The sequence below is a fragment of the Pomacea canaliculata genome, linkage group LG1 (genome assembly GCF_003073045.1).
Source record: "Pomacea canaliculata isolate SZHN2017 linkage group LG1, ASM307304v1, whole genome shotgun sequence".
NCBI classification, from domain to species: domain Eukaryota; kingdom Metazoa; phylum Mollusca; class Gastropoda; order Architaenioglossa; family Ampullariidae; genus Pomacea; species Pomacea canaliculata.
The window spans coordinates 11771243-11785158 of NC_037590.1; the positions used below are offsets into that span (position 1 = coordinate 11771243).

Here is a 13916-nt window from a genome sequence, read left to right on the forward strand (position 1 = left end):
AAATGGCATGGAACAACTAACCATACGAGAAAGGAAGGTTTGGTGCCCCTCCCACTCTTTTTTTTTTTTTTTCATTGGACTGGAAACTTAGAGTAGCACAGAATTGCAAAGTACTTAGCATCACATACTTAAAAAAATGTTCGGAGAAATATTCACCAGTATTCAGCTGTGTAGTACATACACATGTTCCCTGTGATTTTGAATAACACGGTTTCAGTGAACACTGCCGTATCATGTCATTAACCACTTGTCTCAGCGAATATTCCCATATCATGTCACTAAACGCCGCTTGGGTGAGCATTCCTTATGTCGATTAATTGTGTCAGCGAATATTCTCATTCCCTATCATGTCAATAAACATTTCTCAGCGAACATTCTCGTATCATGTCGAGGAAAGTTCTCTTGCCTGCCGCTTCATCGGAGAATCGATCTCTCGAGACAAGCACAAAGAAGGGCATATTTTTTCAGTTGTTATGGTTACGTAGCTCACCATCGCCGGTTTAATCAGAGAGGGCATTCTTTGTTCGTTGGAATGCTTGACGATTTCATTCCCTTGTGCGATGCACTGCACGCAATGTGTGTGTGAGTGAGAGAGAGAGAGGTGGGATAGTACAGGACTGAGGAGGGAAAGAAAAATTATGTTCCATGCTTTGATGAACACACTTTCGGCAAATATTGTGTCAGTAAATACCGTATCAGCAAACATTCCCCTGTCATGTCAATAAACACCGTGTCAGCGAATGTCCCAGCGGGTAAAAATAAAAGCAACAGGGGTTCGGACATTTTTGTATCGAGGCATCTTGGCGAGGCGTTCTTGGTGAAACATCCCGCCGATCCCAGTAGGCTAGAGCAGTTTGCAGACGAGGGTTAGTCGAACTGTAGTCATGTTTTGTTTGTCAGGAGCACTGCCCCCCGTGTGGGTAGGAAGTCCACCTTGTGTGGGCCGATGGTCATGCTTTGGCGTTCATAGGATTTGGCTCACCACCACTGCCCACGCTCTCCCCATCGAGTTTTCCCGTCCCTTGCTCACGTCAGCCGCCCTTTGACGCGGCCACTTCACAGACGAGCAGCCGTTAGAAGGCTTGAACTGTAAACCTGCGTAAACCTAAACAAACAAACACTCCCTGCCAGGCAACAAGCGACTTTTCGAAAATAACTTGGGTTTCCTTCACTCGTGGGATCAGAAGGTCGTAGGACCTCAGGGGGACGTCAGGGTCAGGCGAGTCGACCAGACGCGAGAGTCGCGAGCGACTAGGTACTGACGTCACAGCTTCGAGGACGTGTCGGGTGCCTGACGTCACGGCCTAGCTTCACGTGCGGGCCTCGGGATGCGGAGAGTGGGCAGCAAAGCCGACACACGCGACAAGCAGCAGAGAAGTCGATCCAGAAGTCAACCTCCTGACACAAGATGAGAACTCATCCAAGGAATGACTTAGCGCAGAAGAATTGTGGGCAGTGAAGTTTGATTAAGGCGGATCGAATTCACATCAAGACTCAACGTAGCATCTTAACTCCCCCAGCCTGTGTACCCTTCACGTGGACTGCAAATAGAGTGGGCCTTGCGGGCCTGCTGGGCCTCCTTCCCTCGCTCCCCCTCCCTCTCGCCCTATGTTCTCCTAATGGTGGCGATGTCAGTGCTATGATGTGAGTTATGGAGTGAGTGGGGGAGTGAGAGAGTGTTAGATTCTTTCTTTGGGAAAACTTTCTAGCACTAGTGTTTGTATCAGCACGAATATACTATGCTCGGAAAACGAATAATAAAAATTTATCTTTAGAAGTTATTTTGACAAATGTCCTTGCTGTACACGAAGTAAGGATGTTCAAGGATTTTTAAAAAAAAATCTTTGAAAGGCCAATTCTACGAAGCCAACTAAATTTCTTCAAGAAACGCCATCAGATTCATCCTTTCTTGCAGCAAAGATTTGTATTCTGATAGGAAACTTCGCATTTTATGTCTGGAGAAGTCTGCATTCTGAAAAAAAAAACAACAACATCGCACTAGAAGACCGCAAAACATTACTATCGCTGCCACTACATCAGGATGCACAATTGTATCAAAGATGAAGAATGTAAAGATACTGTAGGAGTCGTTGATGTTGATCAAATGTCACACAAAGTCCAAGACTTTGGCAAACATTTGAATAAAGTCGAACATCACTTCTTGGGCAGAACCCCACGCGGAGAGCACGAAGGCGCTCCAATATGGACGCATTCCCAGTGAACTTCTCTTGGAAAAAACTGCAGCAAGAATAATGATCCCCCGAAAGGTCAGGTGAAGATGGTGGGAGCGTCTTTAGCCTGAACATCAGACCACGAATGGGTGTCATTTCCGATAATAATGACGCATGCGCAAGAAGTGTTAAGCGCAACCCAAGAAGTCTTGACGTGTGGCCTTTGACGTGTATCGACGTTAGGATCCAGAAACAGCCACAGAAGGTGGCGACAGCAAGGACGGGGCGGCTTGGCTACAACAGGCATTTCAACCGCCTGAGGCCATCAGGCAGCTCCAACATGATGGCAAACTGCGATCCGACGGTATATGCCACTGACCCACTGCCGAAAGAAGGAGGGAATTTATATCCCCGGCTCTTTATTTAGCCCTGTTGACGAGAGCGCTGCTTGACGTGCAGACTCTAAAAGGTTTAAAAGAGATGGCAGTCTGGAACAGAAGTAGCTGCAGCAGCAAACATTGCCCATGCCGGGGAACGAAAATTGCTGTTGTTCTTTTTCACTTTCTGCAATCTTTTCGCCTTTCATTATCTGGGTCTAGACGAAGATCTGTCATGTCTTAGAATGGAAGACGGATGGAGTCGGACTTATGTCTCTAGTCTGCCAGGAGTTGGACCAGAAGGGTTTAGTGCAATGAATGGCACCACAGACGATTATTGTGCTGCAGAGAATTAGTGAGGGATCAGAGTGGAACAATCTTTAAGCGTTAGATTAGGACATGCACGTCCTCCGTGAAGTGGAGGAGAGGGTGCTTTATGTGGTATTTATGACGAGGCTTCAACTGTTTTGTCGCTTATACAGTGTTTGCTGCCAGAAGTCAACTGTTTCTGTTGCTTAAACACTGATTGGGACAAGAGGTCAACATTTTGTCTCTCGTGGGAGATGTATGATGAGGGTTAACTTGTTTCTGTTTCTTATGAGGGAACTGGTTTTGTTGTTCATATAAACTATGTAACAAGGGGTCAGCTATTCTTTGTCACTCATGCAGTGATACCTCAACACCTGCTATATACAAAAATTGCCAAGACACTGGATGGTCTGAGTGTGTTCATACACAGTTTCTAACAGATCCGTTTGGTGGAAGCACTAAGGTGCATCGCCCGACCAGCATGCAGCCGATTTCTTGTCTCAGACTGAGGTGTGCCTCTTTTCACCATCAGTAAAGAAATGAACTGAGCAAAAAATCTTATTAGCAGTAAACATATTTTGCTTTAAGTGCAGCCAGCGATCAGCAGCAATTCCCTTTTCTCACTCAATTATTTCACAGAACAGCAAAATCTGTCACCATTGAAGTCATTTTGTTATCAACTTATATTTTGTTTTCTTGTGTTAATATGTCAGCAATGTGAAGATTACAGTGTTTTCTTTCTGTATACAATTGCTGTGAATGAATTAATGCATTAATAAGGAATTGTTGAATCGTGGTAACAGAGACCCTAAGCCAGTTTTGTATAAGTCCTTAAAAAGATTACTGTGAATTTGGCTGGCCGGGAAGTACATGTGCACATAGTAATATATATATATCAATATACTATGATGATATCAAACCATATACAATAATTATAACAATACTGTATATCAAGATCAAAGCTGTTTTCTGATATTGCGAACCAATGCAGACTACCTTTTAAGATGAGCTGATTTCTCTTCTTTTTGTCTTTTGTCTCCAGCATGCTCAGGCTGGAGCATGATGCAGACCAGCTGAGCCTTACCGAGAAGTCGGACGTTTCTTCCAGCCCACCCAACACCACAGCTCGCTCTGCCCCAGTCACCCCCACTCACAACCGTAGCAGCAGCGTTGATGTGGGGTACCGAGACGGCACACAGCGTGGATTTTTTGACGGACTACTTGGATGTCTCCGCCCAGTGTGGACCATCATTGGCAAAGCAGCAGCTGCCGAACTCAAGCAGCAAGGTGTGTGAAATGAATTTTCCCTAGGTTTGAAAATAAGAACACTCTTGTACAGTTTAGATGTAAGAACAAATACAGGTTTGCATTTTTTTGTTAAATTTTTTTCAAGGAGGGACAAGGGAGACATGGTTTGTGACAGAATGTTCAGCTTATTAAAAACAAAAGCTATAAATGTAAAATGTTATCATAAGCATGACAAAGCACCATCCCCTGTACCCATCTCTGACACGTACAACTAACCTTTTACTATGTATTTTGACTGGTGATACATTGCCACATGTTTATAATCTGAAGTAATATGTGTTCCTGCACTGTTTCCCCCTTTTTAACTGTAGACTTCACAAAAAACCTGTAATTCTGTAAGCACCGGAGAATAAAGAGGTGACTAGCATACCATATACTAAAGATAGTTGCAAATAATCTAGGCATGATGCAAAAATGTAGTGTAGCTTCAGCCATCTTTACTAATACATATCTGAAAAAGTGTTTCCTGAAGTCTTAGTGCAAATGTGTACATGTGGGGATTTTTTTTTATCTTTCCTAATGGCTTCATCATTTTCACTTGTCTGCTTCTGTGGCATGAGCTTCCAAAAAAAAAAAATCACATTTCTGTCATTCTTCTTTGTGGGCGCCATTTAGGCATTGAGAAATCTCCTCTTTGTTCCCAGCCCTGAAGTCCTGATTATTCGCAGTTCTGTGGCCGCTTCACTGAGGCCTTGATAATTCTACTTTTGCATGAGTGAATGCGTCAGTCAAGGCTTCAGTATATCTTTCTCGGATTTGTGCTGGAATTAAATTTTTTGCTATGCTTCACCAAGATCTCAACTTTTTCTTCCCCCTTCCCCCCTATGTGTGTTAGGTTAATGGGCTAAGCTTTGGTCTAAGCAGGTTATTTTAAGAGTAATAATTTTTACAAATATTTTACAGTTTAAAAAAGTGAAATTTTCTCTTGGTAGCTTTGTTCATGCTCTTGCATAGCTTTTAATTGTATTTCGACTACATGCTGCAAACTGTTTATAGTGTGACTGTCTATGTATTGCCAATTATTTCTAGTTGATAAAAATGATTAATTGTGTTAGAAGCCTACTTCTGATTACTAGCAGAAAAAAGACAATGTTTAACTGTGCTTTTATGGTCATACAGTGCTAAACATTAAATGTGCTTTTCTTAAATGCTAATAGTCTGAATGATAATTTTCTTTAAGCATAAAGTTTTCTGAATTATCTTTTAAGATTTGATATGCAGAGAGTGGAAAACACATTGAATGATAAGTGGTATAATGAAAAGCTAATCAACTTAAATGTGTGTGGGTTTGTTTTGGTTGTTTGGTTTTTTCATGAAAGAAATGTATATGTGAAGGTATGTACTGATGGCAATTTTTTTTAATGTATCTCTTGGTGTTTCCAGATGACTGGGAAATTCCATTTGAGAGCATCACTGATCTGCAGTGGTTGGGAAGTGGAGCTCAAGGGGCTGTTTTCTTGGGAAAATTGTGTGGTGAGGAAGTAGCTGTCAAGAAAGTCAGAGACATTAAGGAAACAGATATTCGCAATTTACGAAAGCTCAACCATCCGAACATCATTTCTTTCAAGTGAGTTATTAAAAGCATGGCAAATTCTATGGTGCACAAATAATCCACTGAGTTTAATAAGCAAATGAGTTGCTGTGGTCACTATACATGCTTCTACCAACTATAGTGTATGTGCAGGAGGGTGGTAGTGTGTGTGTTGGAGGGGGTGGGGTAAGATGGAGATATGTTGGCTTTGATACAGCCTAGTGAGTAAAAAGTGACTGAGTGAAACATGATATATAATGCTACTGTTGCTTGTAACCTTGTCAGTGATATATTTTTTCTTGGAATCATTTGCATCATCTAGCATTTTATGTTAGTTTTTATTATATCTCTACATTTTTATCACAAAACGATTACCTATAGTAAGAACATACTGTTTAAAAGAAAAGTTGAAAATTTGATCACATATTAGACTTTTATCTTAAAGGATAACAACCCTCAGAGCATCTTTGCGTGTTTTGTCAGTGTCTTCTGTATTTTTAAAACAGACCTTATTATAAAGATGCTTATGCTTAGAGTATCGAAACTATAGTCTAAATGAAAAATCTAATGCAAATGCAAATGGGACAGTGCAAAACATAGGAGTGTGTTTCATGAAATAATGTGCATCATAGTTCTAAAAGCATCCCCATTAGATAATACTGAGCATTGCCTACAAACTGACATTTAGCACTTGCCTAAACTCATGACTTCATTTGTGCAGGGGTGTCTGCACTCAAGCGCCATGCTACTGCATTATCATGGAATACTGTCCCTATGGACAACTTTACGAAGTGCTGCAAGATGGCAAAGAAATCCCCCCAAGTCTGGTATTGGACTGGTCCAAGCAGATTGCCAGCGGCATGAACTACCTCCATTCACATAAAATCATCCATCGGGATCTGAAGTCGCCCAAGTGAGTACTTGCTTCCCTATAGTGGTGTTTGTTGAAGAGAGAGCTCGCTTTGCTATATTATTTTAAACTGTATTATGTTTTGACAGTTCTTTAAACCAGTGATATTTTGTACATCATAAAGGATAGAATCTTTTGAATTGAGATTATATGGCTGCACATGACAATGGGATCTGAGGTGGAGAGTTGACTTCTCTTAGTCACACCATTGCAACTTTGTTATTCAGTTTTTTGTTCTTTTGCTGTGTTTTTTGTGAAAACCATGAACATATCTTACTAAATCAGCTTTTGTGTAATCTCAGTGTCCTTGTAGCCAAAAATGATGTGGTCAAGATCTCTGACTTTGGGACCAGTCGAGAGTGGAATGAAAAAAGCACCAAGATGTCATTTGCTGGCACAGTGTCATGGATGGCTCCAGAAGTCATCAGAAATGAACCATGCAATGAGAAAGTTGACATTTGGTGAGTATTACAATTACCTTCAGTGCTATTGTTCAGCATTTCCTAAAGACAAATGAAAAGAATAAAAGACCTTCAAATTATTTTAAGGTTTGATGTAACTATTTGGTCGGAACGTGTTTTAAACAATGGTAGACGCACATTGTGTAGAAGAAGCACAGGAAGACATTTTTTCTTTTTCATAGAAAGGCATTGTTGAACATTTGAAAATGTTTAATGATTCCATTTCTAAAAAACATGAGATTAGATGAGGATATGAGTTTTAAAATATTGATCAGCTCTTAAGGGGTGTATGATGTTATAAAATGATAAGCATGCAAATAAATAGAACATGGTGTGAACAATGGGCACTGCAGAGAACTTCAAAAAATATTTTGTTATTTCTAAAGTCTGTTGTTTCCAAAGAGTATGTACAAAAGCAATGATGCAGTGGTTTTTTTATGCAGGTCATTTGGTGTTGTACTGTGGGAAATCTTGACAAAAGAGATCCCTTACAAGGATGTAGATTCGTCTGCCATCATCTGGGGTGTAGGCAGCAATAGTCTACACCTGCCTGTTCCAGACACCTGCCCTGACGGATTTCAGCTACTTATGCGCCAGTGCTGGTTAGTTTCTAATATGACAAAGGTTGAATAAAAATAGTAACTACCCAGCCAGTTACTGATATTAACAACTTTGCAGAAATAAATTTTATTACTTTTCACTGTGCACATATATTTGTGGCAGTAAGCATGTCATTCAAAATCCACTACATCAGAAACCCCTTCTTGCAGTAAGCTCTCCACTGTGTTGCAGGAGTGCCAAGCCCAGAAATCGACCCTCTTTTCGCCAGATTCTTATGCACCTTGAGATTGCTTCTCCAGAACTTCTCAAATACAACCGAGAGGATTTTGTAGAGGCACAGGTAAAGAAAAAAGCAACAACAACAACAACAAAACCCCAAACATTTAAACATGCTGTCACATACATACTTTTTATGTATTATAATAAAATTTATACATATATACACCCCAATACTTACATTCTTTCTCTCTGTGAAGTATTTGATGATGCTAACTATAAATTATTAAGTTTCCTGGCATAAGTAGCATGCATGCTGCAAAATGTAGAATGTCTGATCTGCTTACTACGTGGATTATTAAAACAGGGTCTGTGGAGGGAAGAAATCAAGGAACATTTCCAGAAAATGAAGGCAGATGGTTCTCACTTGCCACAGCTAGAGGAAGAACTCATTAGACGCAGAAAGGAAGAGCTGAGGTAAAATAGCAGAACAGTTCATGGATGAAAAGAAATGAAAGTAATTTCAGCATTTCACCTCGGAAAAATGTCAAGAATTCTACCAAAAATTTCTGTAAAAATAAAACAACTTTTACAATATATCATTTTCAGTAAGCCCAGATTGCTTGGCCATTCTTTCTTATGTCTGTACATGAAATCTACCGATATTTGCATGCGTGCATAAACGTTATATGTACATGTGCATACACAGTCTGCTCAAGAAGTATAATCACTGAGCAGCAGTTAGATATTTTCATTAGTCCTGTCTGATTTTTCTTTCTGTTTTTGTTTGCTGCAGACACGCACAGGATGTGCGAGAGCACTATGAGCGCAAGCTAGAGAGAGCTAACAACCTTTACATGGAGCTCACAGCCTGCATGTTGCAGCTAGAGAAACGAGAGCGGGAGTTAATAAAGTGAGTAGCATTTGACATCTTTGCATCCGTTTGCCTGTGAATCTGCTACACCAGTCAACTTTTAAATGCCTGGATTAGGTTTCTTTTAAAAAGTATAGGTCTATGAACATATCAAATTTCATATATATGGTTGTCTCAAGTATCGTCTCCGAACTTAACGGCTTTTTGTCCATTAAATTCATGATGTATATATCCTGAAATACTTTTATATGATATGACAGAAAAGCTCATATTACTTAAGTCAAGACAAGATTGAGGGATGGGATGGAAAAATAAGCTTTGGTACTTTCCTTGCATTTTTATTTACCATGGTCAGTCAAGAAGAAGCACATCTGTAAAATGGATGAATCAAAATGGCTCAGATAAAAGCATATGGACCTGGAGATTTTTTGTCAATATGTCAGTTTCTGTTTAAAGAGTGCATTAAATTTAATATAAAAATAAAATAATACAGTGTTATCCAGTTTCACTGTTACTTGACTTAAAGAAATGTGTAGTGTATTCTGATTTGTTTTTATTAACACTAAGAAACTTCTGCTTAATTGTTTCCAAAACCATAGTACAGTAATTCTGGTGGGAAAAGTACACAAATGGTAAGCGAAATTAAAGTCCTGCAAGTTTGAAATAATACATCTTGAAATAATACATTCAGTTCTGCTGTCACCTCACTGTTAGGTCAGTATTTTAAGTATGTTAAGTATTTTGAAAGGCTAATTTTTTGTAGCCATTTACTTGTGAAGTAAAACTTATTTTTAACAAAGTGTTTACCTTTTCAATTTATTTTTCTTACATTCTCTTGCATAAAAGAATACGTGATGTAATTTTTTTGCTCATCTTGTGACTTCTTAGAGATTTTTTTCCCCCATAGAATGCATTGTCTGCCATTTGCAAACAAAGACATGTACGTGTGACCTGGTGTGGATGCGAAGTGAGACCAGTTCATCAAGCGAGAGAATGATGCATCCTCAAAATTGGATTATAGTTTATTTACAATATGTCCTGTGTCATCTGGGGCAGTCAGCTGAAAATTACTGACAGTCACAGGTGAAAAGAAAAAAAATGTTGTGAATTGGGTTGTTATACATAAAGGACCAAGTGCTAACAGCAAATTAGCAATTTGAGCCAATGCTGAAGAATTTTAGAGGTATGTAGGTTTTTGTTAATAGGTACATCTGTTATAAGCTCATCTTTATCATTGCAGACGAGAACAGCAGTTTGCACTGTACAGTAAGCGGCGGAAGTCTATTGTGCGACCCATCATTAAAGCTCAAGAACGACTAGACCGACTTGGCAAGAAACGTCCACATAGGTCTACTGCTGAACTCAACAGGTGAGAATAACATGTTGGGGTGTTTCCTATTTTGTAACTATGCAGTTACTTTTGGCTTTTGGTTCTTTAAACAGAAATTGGTGATGTTTTTAGCAGTGACAGGGACTGTCTCCCTTGTTTAATGGAGTAGTTCTAGTGGCACAGAAAAGTCCAGGACAATGATTGTTGATTCTGATATCTAGAAATTGAATTAAAACTAAAACAAAACCTCAGATCCCTTAAACTTACTCAGTTATCATTTCATTGCTGAACTTTTATTTATTTAAATGAGATATTATTTTTAGTGGGACATAAACATTAAATTTATACTGAAGATAAACATTCCATGACGTGAAAGTGTATCAGACTAGAATATAATCACATTACTCATTTAAAGCAAAGAGAATAAAAAGGTTGCAGAATGCACTTGTTTATTATTTTCTACTTTGATGATGTGGCTGTATTAAATCCCGTTTATGTAAAATGTCTTCTGCTTCATATTGTCACATTTTAGACATTTTTGAAAAATGCTATCACAAATGTAATTTCAATCTAGGTTTTTTTAAAGAATAAAAATTTATAGAAATTAACTGTTCTATCTTTAGACATTCTCGTGTTTCGTTCAGTAGAAAATCCATATGTATCAGTTTACCTGAAACTGCTTCTTGAAAATTATAATCTAAAATAAAGCCTCATTGAGTACTTGGCAAATAAATTCCTGTTATTAAGTCGCTATTTATCTGAAAGTGGGTGAAGATTATGCTGTCAATGGAATAACAAGATATAAAGTATATACTTCACCAGACTGTCAGAAATTATATAGCTTCACATGCTTGACTGCAAAGGATTTAAAGAGGCCCTGTTATTTAATTTGAACCAAGGGAAGTATGTTACAGAGAAGTGTTTACTTTTTAAGTGCCACGTTTAATTCACATTCTGCATTAATTGTGAATAAATATAAAGATAACAGCAGACACATTTGTCAGATGCATCAGCTGAAGTTAGGCATGTCAACTACTACCACAGTGCATCTGTTTAGACTACAGTGTTTTTTAATACATGTTGTGTGATGTAGCACTGCAGACACAAAAGCAGGGCTTCTGCTTACGCAAAAAATTGCGTACAGTACGCATTAAAAGTTCGGAGGACCCCTTCAATTTTTGTCAATGGGGTCCCCTTCAAATTTGGGCAAAGAACAGGGACCCCTTAAAAATCTGAAGGGGTCCCTGGGACCCCAAAGAATATAGCCTTAGCAGAAGCCCTGCAAAAGTCTTTAAATCTTTTGATATTTAACATGGATTTCCTTGTTTATCTGAAGATCTCATTTGGTGGGAATCGATTAACAAACCTGAGTTAAATATTTGAAAATAAAAATGAAATGTCCTTGGTTTCAGTCCGGACTCCCTCAAAACAGAAGGAACTGGCAGCATGACCACAAGTTCTGAACAAGTTCTTCCATCACCCACCAAAATTCGGGCTCGAAAAAGTAGACATCGGCGCAACAATAGCCGTGGGTCCATTACCTCCCCAATCAAAAGTCCTTCTCGAGATTGCATTGTGGAAGGGGAGGGCAGGAACACCCTCCATCCACATGAGGCTGTTGCAGCAGGAAGTAGCAGCCACCATCTGGAGGTCTCCCCTAGCAGCTTTAGGTACATGGGTCCTGCAACGGCAATCCGTGAACACCTGACAGAGGATGAGTATGAGCACACAGAAGACCATTGCAAGCCATCAAACGTTGTACCCAAGGTACACAGTGACCAAGACAATATGAATGAGGTTTGCTTTGGCTGTGATGGGGGCTGTAGTGATGCCACCTGCAGCAGCAGCAAGCGGTCAAGCCAGATCAGCGCTGATGTTGAAAGTACCTGTGACTCACCTGCTCGCAGCCCTTTACGACAAGGTCATGAATCAATGCTTCCTACTCTAGGTTCATTGATAGATGACCCTACCACTATATCTCCCTCCGTCTCCACTTCCAATATATCTGAATCACAGACAAAACCAGTGCCAGAGAAAGACTCAAATGAGAATCTCAACCTCCATACTGATGACTTTGTGTATAAAATAGAGGAAGAAGAAGAAACTCACGAGAACACAACTGCTACCTCTTTGATGGAGAACTGTACCGTCAATGCAGCATTGAAGCGCTCCATCTGTGAGCAGGAGAGGCCTCCTAAACGTAGCCCTGCACTTGTCCAGTGTATGGAGAGTGTTGATTCAGAGGCTAATGAGAATCGACGTGGACATGCTGTTAAGTTTAGGAACATCAAGGTAATTTTTTTCCCATAGAGTGCTTTGTATGTTTTGTATGTTTTGTTACTGTCATCCCACTTTGACAATAGCAGTAAACTATTGTCAGAATCAAATGGTTAGTCAAATGATTTTTTTTTTAAATTAGCTTGAGATTTAGACATTGGTCTTAAAGAAAATGCATGGAAAATATCAGTTACCAATTTCAAAGATTATGATATTTTTTTTAAAAAAGAAGAGAATCTGGTTTATATTTTTTAATAACTAAAACTCATGCGCATCTCTGTTGTACACTAAAAGCAAGTACTCTAGCTGTACTCATTATGTGCAGTATTTTGAAAAAAGCTTATGGACAAGTACGAATAAAATGCTCTAGCCATGAATGTTTAAATGGTATCATGGAGCTCACTGCAAACCTTTCGCATAAATGATGGTTGATCTATAGATGATAAATTTATGATTAAGCATATATATTCGGCGAAAACCAGTGTAAACAAATAAAATACTGCAGGAACAGTAAATATGATTTACTCATTATTGTCTGCCACTGTCAGCTTTGCTATTAGAGAGTCCCCAGTCTGCCTGAGTTAGTATGGTAAAATGCACACCTGTCATAGTAAATTTTCTTAGAGGTTTTTTTTTCGGTTTTTGTTTTGAAGAAACTTCTAAAAGTAAAAGATTATTCCGGTTTCTTTTATAGTTTCAGACTAAGTAGCTTATGTTATAGTCTACCAGTGATTTGTGTATGCTCTTCAAATATAACCCATAAATCCTAAAGCAAAACAAGGAAAAAGCTGTATCCTGTGTACTTCTGGAGAAGTATTTTGTTTTCTTCCTATGCAATTTGTCTACATCTTCTATTTTTATTTATTTATCTATTTGATTGTCTTAGCACTCTGAAGATTCTTGGTCTGAAGAGGAAGGGGAGGTAAGTGAGGATGAGTCAAACAACCGCCGTCGCACGCATTATTCCACACTGAGCTCTGAGGGTGCATTCTCAGAGGAGGAGGGGAACATGAGTGAGGCCTCCCATGTCACACCTGATGGTGGTTTGCTTTCAACTGGAAGTGCAGAGAATCTGCAGCGTGAACTTGCCAAGTGCACCTGCGTTTCCGATGGGCTCTCAGACAAAGAGATGACCGTCAAACGCATGCGGAATCAAGTTATAAGTCCACCGGAAAGATCTTATGAAGTAAGTAGTATAGTGTGCACTATTTTAGGAATTGTTGTACCTTAAGTATTTTCTCTATTAGCTGTCTCAGTTTTAAATAATTAAAATGTGATGCAGAAAATTTAAAAAAAAAAACTTCTTCCAAGGATGCAGCAGAGGTGTCTGAATTGTGACCCTCCTTTCCTTCCTTTTTGCCTGTATTTTGCCACAGTTCTTTATTGTCAACTTGTTTGAAAGGAAGCTGAATTATTATAATTATTACATATCTGAGAAAAATGAGCAGAAAAAAACAGATGAAAGGGACATTTTCCTAGCATCTGTTTTCGAATCATTATTTGTTCAAAAGATCTTCATTTTATTTTAATGAATATGCATGTTTGTGTCCAAAGAGCCTTCATTTGTGTTAAATTACTTTGTGTTTTTGCA

The 13916-nt window shown here is 39.1% G+C and overlaps 1 protein-coding gene across 3 annotated transcripts in view; it reads left to right on the forward strand.

The window, feature by feature from the left end:
- Positions 1-13916, forward strand: part of LOC112572006 (mitogen-activated protein kinase kinase kinase 13-like) — a 57552-nt gene that overhangs the window by 35313 nt on the left and 8323 nt on the right. For all 3 annotated transcript variants that reach the window (XM_025251488.1, XM_025251498.1, XM_025251506.1), the window contains 11 exons: positions 3900-4144; positions 5549-5732; positions 6418-6609; positions 6909-7067; positions 7511-7669; positions 7860-7968; positions 8212-8321; positions 8641-8757; positions 9959-10087; positions 11461-12340; positions 13212-13511. In XM_025251488.1, the coding sequence (XP_025107273.1) occupies positions 3900-4144; positions 5549-5732; positions 6418-6609; positions 6909-7067; positions 7511-7669; positions 7860-7968; positions 8212-8321; positions 8641-8757; positions 9959-10087; positions 11461-12340; positions 13212-13511 (2584 nt within the window). The remainder of the gene's footprint in view (positions 1-3899; positions 4145-5548; positions 5733-6417; positions 6610-6908; positions 7068-7510; positions 7670-7859; positions 7969-8211; positions 8322-8640; positions 8758-9958; positions 10088-11460; positions 12341-13211; positions 13512-13916) is intronic.